The 9,070-nt window shown below is 43.5% G+C and overlaps 1 protein-coding gene across 1 annotated transcript; it reads left to right on the forward strand.

Moving 5' to 3' along the window:
• rfc4 (replication factor C (activator 1) 4) lies at positions 1-8,677 on the forward strand. Its single transcript, XM_080505740.1, has 11 exons — positions 1-143; positions 1,838-1,977; positions 2,986-3,064; positions 3,659-3,738; positions 3,994-4,113; positions 4,366-4,509; positions 4,723-4,843; positions 5,884-6,009; positions 7,122-7,202; positions 7,503-7,616; positions 8,522-8,677. Exons 2-11 carry the CDS (start codon positions 1,862-1,864, stop codon positions 8,612-8,614), a joined length of 1,074 nt encoding a protein of 357 aa, XP_080361866.1. The 5' UTR covers positions 1-143; positions 1,838-1,861; the 3' UTR covers positions 8,615-8,677.
• The last annotated feature ends 393 nt before the right edge of the window (positions 8,678-9,070 follow it).

The following is a 9,070-nucleotide window of genomic DNA, read 5'->3' on the forward strand; positions in this document are numbered from 1 at the left end:
GCCATCGGCGCGGGAAACTCTGTCGCCGCCGCTTGTGACGATCCGCGGTTCTGTAGAACGGTTCCAGTGTTTGCAGACGAATAGAGTTCTGCTCCGCGGCGAGTTTGCCTCCCTCGCGGCTCCACGGCGGGTTTTTTCTGCAGGTGAGGCTCGCGGCTTCGACGGGGAAACACCTGCCTAAAGCAGGCTAGCACTGTTAGCTTTAGCTGGCTTGTTGTAAACAACAGCAGCAGCTAACGAGGCTAACGTGGAGTTTCCAGACCTGGGCTGTTCTGTTAACAGACACCAGGAGATTTAATCCTATAAAGTCGGATTGTTGCAGACGGTTATTGCCTTTTGATGGACAAGATGTGTTAAATCTAACTGGGACACAAGGTGGGGCAGCGCCCAGCATAAACCTAAACTGATCCAAACTCGCTTCAACTTTGTTAAATCCACTCCTATATTTAATAATTGGGATAATCTCACTGAAAAGCTTTGCATTATTACATAGGGCCAAAAAAAGTAAACAAACGGTGGTTTCAGTGTGTGCGCACAGTGGTGTGATTTCTTACTTTTGTTTTGCACACTTGAACGTTTCACAAACACATTTAAACATCAGTCAATGATAACACAAGTAAACACAAAATGCAGTTTTTAAATTGACTTTATTAATGTGGAAGAAAAACAAATCCAAAGCTCCGTGGCCCTGTGTGAAAAAGTGTTCACCCCAAATCCTAACAACTGGTTGGGTAATAACTTCAAGAATTTTGTGTTTTACTGTTGGTATGAGATTGTTTTTCTGAAATCCACATGTAATGAGACACAGATAATCCAAAATGTCCAACTTCTCTTTCGCCAGTCCACAGAATATTTCCCATAAAGTCTTGGGGATCATCAAGCATCGAGCCTCGACGTTCTTTTTGCTCAGCAGTGGGTTTAAGGTCTTGGAACATTTCATCCCCAGTCTCTTTCTTCTGGCGGCGTCTCGAACCTTACCTGACCTTACCTTACCTGACCTGACCTTGCCTGAGCCAGGTGACGCCTGCAGCGCTCTACGTGTTGTCGTGGGTCTTCTGTTGCCTCTTGGACGAGTTCGTCTCTGCGATTTATGTCGGCCGGCTGGGAAAATTCACCGCCGTTTGTGGATAAAGGTTCTCTCTGGGGTCCCAAAGCTTCAGAAGCTTTTCCACACCAATGAGACGTCTGGGGAACTTTTGGTCGACTTCACTTTGTCAGCTTGGTTCTATTTAAGTGATTTCTAGATTGAGAACAGGTGTGATCAACCACAGTTTTGTTTTTAACAGGAGCGTTTTTCACACGGGCCCAATGACGCTTTGGATTTAGTTTCTTCCTCGTTGATAAAAAACCTTCATTTAATAACTGCATTTTGTGTTTACTTGTTTTATTTTAAAATATATTCTACACTATTTACATTGTAGACGCTCACTAAAGGCATCCAAACTATTTGTGAATACATACAGAATTATATAATGAATAAACAAAAAAAAGAGAACTGACATAAAGCATGTTTTATATTTTCTTCAAAATATCTTCCCTTTCCCTCTGATGGCTGTTTTGCTATGTTTTACATCATTGGTACCTCAAATGTAATGATAATATCATAATAATGCAAAATTACCCTTTCAAATGTAATAGTTTTATTTACAATTTTCACCTTTGTAATATGAATGTCGAGGACTTAATAATAAATAATTTAAATAAATGTGAAACTGTAACATTAGCTCTTAGCAAAAGTTACACTTGAATAAAAATCACATTAAAAAATAATACATTTTTCTTTCTTTCTTTTCGTTGCCTTCTAATCTTCCTAATTTCTTGACGTTGTTTCTTTCAGCTCGTACCTCGGTGACCAGCAGCCATGCAGGCCTTCCTGAAAGGAGCCGCCGTGCAGTCGAGCAAGTCCCAGAAAGACAAGGCAGCCGCCGGGCCCAGCACCGAGAAGAGAGCCAGGGCCGTCCCCTGGGTGGAGAAATAGTGAGTCGCCTGCAAGTTATTAATTTAATATGGAATAATAGTGCAATAAGTAATAACATAATCAATTTCCAACTCATTATGTAATAATCTGCAGCATTTTCTAATAACTTGTTACATATTTATTACCAAATGCGGGTGTTCTACTTTTTTTTTTAAAGAAAATTCAATAATTTGGCGCATTATGTAATAAATCATCTAAACTGATGCCTCAATTAGAAAACACAATATTATCAGAATAACATTAAGCTTAAACCAGCTTAATCAGGATTTATTTGGAGAAAAAAAACTACTAGGATGTTTTATTGCTCGGGTCAAAAGTAACTATTATTATGAGAAGGTTTTTCACAAGCTAGAAACTAAAGCGACACTAATTAATTATGACTGACCCAGACATTTTGCAAGACATAAACACATGCAATCTGCATTGTTTTGTGTAAATATATATGATACAAAGCATAAAAACACAAAACATTTATTACATTATTACGTAATGCGGCTCTACACACCTGCATTGTGTAAAAATTGTTGCAATATGTCGCAAGTTATTACAAAATGCAGCAAAGCTTATTACAAAATCATTACTGTTGCTTGTTTTTCGTTGCATATTGCAGCAGTTTTTACAAAATTCCACTATTTTTTTCAAAATGTAAAATTTGGTACCGAGTTTCGTGTTCCATGGGTCGGATCAATAGAATATTGCCATAATAACAGTTTTAAAGTTAAACTTGTTCTCGATTGTGGCGCAAAGGATAAGTCATGAAAATGTCTGTATTTTCACAAAACTTAACAATTCCGACATAAATTGACTAAAATCTCGACGTAAATCCCATTTTAATGAAATTTTCTGATGCAAAATACAGTGAAAATATCAGAAACATTTTTTATTTTTGACGGAGTGTCTTGTTGTGACCCTTATTTATATTTATCTACCTTGATTATATTAGTTTGATGTGTATTGTTTTAAAAAGCGGCGCTCTGGCTCATGCGGGTGCGTTTGTTTTGCTCCAGCCGGCCGAAGTGCGTGGACGAGGTGGCCTTTCAGGACGAGGTGGTCGCCGTGCTAAAGAAGTCGGTGCAAGGAGCCGACGTGAGTTAAAACAAAACAACAACAACAACAAAACAACCTCCTGGTGTCGATTCTTTGTTTTTTTTGTGGCTTCGTGCCCGGGGAGTAATCCGACAACGTTTTCAAGTGAGACACAAAACTGTGATTTTTTTTTTTTTTTTTTGAGTGTCCGAAATAGCAATTTGTCAAACTCCCCGTCTCCATGGAAACAGGAAAATGCAGCTTTTAGAAAACTCTCCATCTCCTTGGAAATGTGGGAAAGCCAACGTTTGAAAAATTCCATCTCCATTTAAATGTAACTTTTGGAAAATGGGCCGTCTCCATAGAAATGGGGAAATAGCGCCTTTTTGAAAATGCTCTGTCTCCATGGAAATGGAGGAAACGCAACTTTTTTGAAAACACTCTGTCTCCAATGAAATAGGGGAAACGCGACTTTTCAAAAACTTTCTGTCTCCATGGAAAATGCATCTTTTTGAAAATGCTCCATCATGGTCAACGACGTCGTTTGTTTTCAAAACAGTGTCATGTAAACAGGAAACTGTTCTGAGAGGAGATCGTGTTTTCACTCGAGCCGTTGTCATGGAAACGGGTTCTCAAGTTGTCGTCCCTCCGCAGCTCCCCAACCTGCTCTTCTATGGGCCGCCGGGGACGGGGAAGACGTCCACCATCTTGGCCGCGGCCAGGGAGCTTTACGGGTGAGCGGGGGGGCGTGACGGTGAAGTCTCTCTCTCTGTCCCTCTCTCTCTCTCTCTCTGTCTGTCTCTCTCCTTCTCTCTCCCTCTGTCTCTCTGTCTGTCTCTCTCAACTCACTCACTCTTAACTCGCTCCTCTCTCTCTCTCTCTCTTAACTCGCTCCTCTCTCTCTCTCTCTCTTAACTCGCTCCTCTCTCTCTCTCTTAACTCGCTCCTTCTTAACTCGCCCCTCTCTCTCCCTGCGCCGCCCCCTTCAGGCCGGAGTTGTACCGGCAGCGAGTGCTGGAGCTCAACGCCTCGGACGAACGAGGGATCCAAGTCGTCCGGCAGAAGGTGAAGAACTTCGCCCATCTGACGGTGGCCGGGACCCGTCCAGAGTGAGTCTCCGCCGTCCGCCATGTTCCCGACACACACAAACGTCTCACAGACAACATGGCGTCGTCCTTCCAGCACAGAGAGTTGCGTGCGCGCGGGTTTTTCTCAATCCCATTACGTCTCGGCCTCGTGTTTCCGGCGCTCTGGCCTTCGCCCCGGGATCCGCCGCCATGTTTTATACATGAGGCAACCCAGATGTTTTGCATCAGCCCGCATGTCCCCCCCCCCCCCCCCCCCCCCCGTGTGCGTTGCAGCGGGAAGCCGTGTCCGCCGTTCAAGATCATCATCCTGGACGAGGCCGACTCCATGACGGCGCCGGCGCAGGCGGCGCTCCGGCGGACCATGGAGAAGGAGTCTCGCACCACACGCTTCTGCCTCATCTGCAACTACATCAGCAGGTGAGACACACACATACTCACACACACACACACACACACACACACACACACACACACACACACACACACACACACACACACACACACACACACACACACACACACACACACACACACACACACACACACACACACACACACACACACACACACACTCACTCTCACTCTCACTCTCCTGGTGCTGATGTTGCGACCCCCCGCTGTGGTTTCCAGAATCATCCAGCCGCTGACGTCCAGATGCTCCAAGTTTCGCTTTAAGCCGCTGGCGAATCAGATCCAGGAGCAGCGGCTGCTGCAGATCTGCGAGAAGGAGAAGTTAAAGTTCACCACCGAGGTGAACACCTTCCACACGCCTTCCACACGCCTCATCAATTCCTCCCCGCCACTCGCCCCCTAGTGGCCGTTCTCGGTACACAGCAGGACTCCCGACTCCCTCCTGCTCTTTTATTTATCGTTCATATGCACCTTATTTTAAATGTTTGACTGTTTGCACTACTTTTTAAATTATGTTTAATGCCTTTTTTACCAGTTGCTAAGCAACGACATTTGGTTGCCAGTTCCTCACTGTGCAATGACAATAAAGAAAGTCTAAGTCTCTTTATTTTAAAAGATGAGACAAAAAAAACAATGTAAGAAAACATGAAGCTTCTTGTTGATTTTTAATATGAAAATGTGCTGCAACCTCGTCGTGGAGGAACTAAAGCTTGATGTTTGTCGACGTCTGAACCTGAAAAACAAGTAAATTCGAATAAACTTTATAATAGAGAATAATCTTTGTACAGTTCTAGTGATTTATCGATTGATTTGTCTCCATCCTCAAGCCTATTAGACTCTCTTATGACTTAAGCTTTAAACACACTTAAAAAAACTCATATTAAAAGTTTTGAATTGAAAAAAAAAAATAGAATCACTTAATTAAAAATAAAATCTATTATTTCATAGCACCCAATACAACAGAAGGAAGTAGCATGTAGCTTCATGCCTCCAATACGCAGGTGATGCATTCAGGTGCATCAAGTAACTCCGAACTTTCTTTTGGTTTTTCTTTTTAATTCTGCTGGGAGCGGCTTATATTCAGATGCTCGGTATTCTGGTAATTACGGTAGTTACTTTCTCTTTGTGTTGGTTTTTTTTTTAACCTTGAAGGGAGTTTTACACATAATCTGCGGAATATTGTGATCAACTTATGTCATGAAACGTTAACTAGTCGATCCACCGCCGTCATGTCGTACCAGACGTTATCGTTTCCGCTCTTTTATTGTTTTAATTCCCCCGTATTTCCTATTTATTCCGTGTCACTGCTCTTGTAAAACTTGTGCTAGCCTGCAGGACCTTTTATCGTTTTAACGTTTTCCCCGCCGTGGTCGTGTGCAGAGCATCGCGGCGTTGGTGCAGGTGTCGGAGGGAGACCTGCGTAAGGCCATCACCTTCCTACAGAGCGCCGCGCGCCTCAACGTGGACAAGGAGATCACCGAGCACGCCATCGTGGAAATAGCCGGCGTGAGTCACTCTCTCTCTCTCTCTCTCTCTCTCATCGTCATGACGACGCTTTGAAAGCAGTGATGTAGTGAGGACGTTGGGCCACTGGGGGGCGATGTTTGTTTTGTTCTAGTAACGGAACCACGCGGACGGTCTAGTAGAGAGAGACGACCGATACGGTGACTGTCAAAATAAAAGTCGAAATTGAAACGTTGTGTTTATGAATCAGTAGTTTGGGAGAAGCGATTTCATTTATTTTTATTGGTGATTTTGACTTCAAATTGTTACGAATTTGCTGAAAGTACGTGACGCAGTAAATGTACATTTTTCTTAAAGAGGAAACGAGTCGGTTGTTATTTAGTGATCGACCTCGTTTTCTATTGTATTTTAAGAATTGGACTTTAAATAAGCAAAATTATGTTTTGACAAAATGTTTTAAAAAATAGATAAAACACTTTTCTTCTACTTCTTCTGCTGCTGCTGCTGCTTCTTCCGTCTCTTCTGCCTCTTCTTTTTCCGTCTCTTCTTCCGTCTCTTCTCTCTTCTTCTGTCTCTTCTTCTTCCGTCTCTTCTCTCTTCTTCTGTCTCTTCTTCTGTCTCTTCTTCTTGCGTCTCTTCTCTCTTCTTCTGTCTCTTCTTCCGTCTCTTCTCTCTTCTTCTGTCTCTTCTTCTTCCATCTCTTCTCTCTTCTTCTGTCTCTTCTTCCGTCTCTTCTCTCTTCTTCTGTCTCTTCTTCTTCCATCTCTTCTCTCTTCTTCTGTCTCTTCTTCCGTCTCTTCTCTCTTCTTCTGTCTCTTCTTCTTCCATCTCTTCTCTCTTCTTCTGTCTCTTCTTCTTCCGTCTGTTCTGTCTTTTCTTCTTCCGCCTGTTCTCTCTTCTGTCTCTTCTTCCATCTCTTCCGTCTCTTCTTGTTCTGCGTCTTCTTCCATCTGTTCTGCCTCTTCTTGCTCTGTCTCTTCTTCTTCCTTCTTGGTTTTCCAGCAGTTTGTATCCATGACTGTAGCTTTAGCGCCACCTGCTGGTTCTATCACTCTGTTCGTTCCCGTCGCTCTATAAGAAAAAGAAAGAGGACCGATGTGGGCAGGAGGAGTGGCGGCATGATGTTTTCTCTCTCTCCCTCCCTCTCATCGCAGGTCGTACCGGCGAAGATGATCGACAACTTGCTGCAGATCTGCTTGAGAGGAACTTTTGAGAAGTTGGAGGTGGAAGTCAGAGTGAGTAGAAAACTTCTCCTTTACGTTCGGAGCTGGAGATTCTCTGGTGTCGACGATCTGCTCACTAGATGGTATTTAGTAAAACTGCCACCAAAGGTCCCATACAAAAAGATAGAGGCCATCAAAAGGAGATCAGCGTCTGTTGCCATGAGCTAATGGCTAACATGCTAGCAATGCTAAAAGAGTGTAGCTCTAGTTTATCTAAACGTCTCTAATCTGAACCAGTCATAGGGACTAGAACCCAGGCCAAGGTCCTGAACCCCCCTATGATGCTCCCTCTGCCCCCCCTCCCCCTCCCAGAACCTGGTGGACCAGGGCTACGCCGCCACGCAGATCCTGGACCAGATGCACGAGTCCATCATAGAGCGGGACCTGAGCGACAAGCACAAGTCGGCCATCGCCGAGAAGATGGCGGTAAGACGATTCCCTCCTGTGACTATTGATCCACCAGGAATTTGTTCTTTTGAAGTTGAGACTCTGTTACATCAAACCTCCATAAAACTCAGCGACAGTCTCTTTACTTTAAAGATCCTGACGCCATATTTTCAGACTCGCCTTGAGGAGTTTGCTCGCACAAGAATGAATCTATTTCGAACAAACAAATGAAGAGAAAGAAGAAAAACAAAACCTTTTTGATGAAACGACACAATCCCACTTGATGGAAAAGGACGAATTTAAACGTATTAACTCCTGACCCTCAAACACCAACGTCTGTCAACCAGTCAGTTATGAGAGGGGAGAACTGACCCCCCACCACCACCAGGGGGCGCCAAAGATCTCTTGATTTTTTTTTTATATATTCGAGGGTCAACGTCAACATCAGGACCAAACTGGACCAAACTGGGCCAATAAGAGGCTCCAACCTGGCCGGAACTGCAGGAAAATTATAGTCCAAAATCCAAATAAAACAAGATTAAAAAAAAAAAAAATTTTAAGTTATCAAACCAGCCTCAAAAAAAAAAAAAAAAAAACACCCAGAAAGCAACAGCTCGATTTTTATTTTTGTTTTTTTTAAGACATTTCTCTGCATTCTGCATTAAAGTTGGCTTTATGTTAAATTTGTCATTTCCGGTCATAATTGTTTGATTTTGTGGAGAGAAAAAAGAAAATCTACATTTTAGTCAAGTTCACTGCTTGATAACAAAGGAACAAGTTTAAAGTTTAAATTCAAAGTTTATTATGACAGTATTTTACCCGTCCCGCTCACTTAAGATGAAAGTAGAACAGTAAAAGCGGCGGCGGGCGATGAAAGGGTTAATGTTGATGTTTTGCGCTGAGAAGCGGTTGAATGGAGGTTTAAAAAGTGTCTGTGCCCTCAGGTGGTCAGTAAGTGTCTGTCGGACGGAGCAGACGAGTACCTGCAGATCCTCAGCCTGTGTTCCGTCGTCATGCAGGAGGCGTCGCACAACTGAGACGCCGGCTCTTCGTCCTCCGGAGTCTTCCTCTGCCGCCGAAAAGTTCTGTACCGTTTTGTAAAAAAGTAATAAAGACATTTTTCACCACATCAGTGTTTCTGTATGTCGTTTATTATTATAGTTGTAATTTATTTCTTTAAAAACTTTCCTGCCACTAGATGGCTGCATTGAGCGTTTACTCACCTGAGAGTGATGAAGTGATGTAGCATGCTTCATGCTAAAGACTTCCAGGCTCATCTCCAGCGATGCTACATGCTAAAGACTTCCAGGCTCACCTCCAGTGATGCTCCATGCTACATGCTAAAGAGTTCCAGGCTCACCTCCAGCGATGCTACATACTAAAAGCTTCCAGGCTCACCTCCAGCGATGCTACATGCTAAAGAGTTCCGGGCTCACCTCCAGTGATGCTACATGCCGAAGAGTTCCAGGCTCACCTCCAGCGATGCTACATGC

The sequence above is a fragment of the Blennius ocellaris genome, assembly GCF_963422515.1.
Source record: "Blennius ocellaris genome assembly, chromosome: 12".
Taxonomy (NCBI): Eukaryota; Metazoa; Chordata; class Actinopteri; order Blenniiformes; family Blenniidae; genus Blennius; species Blennius ocellaris.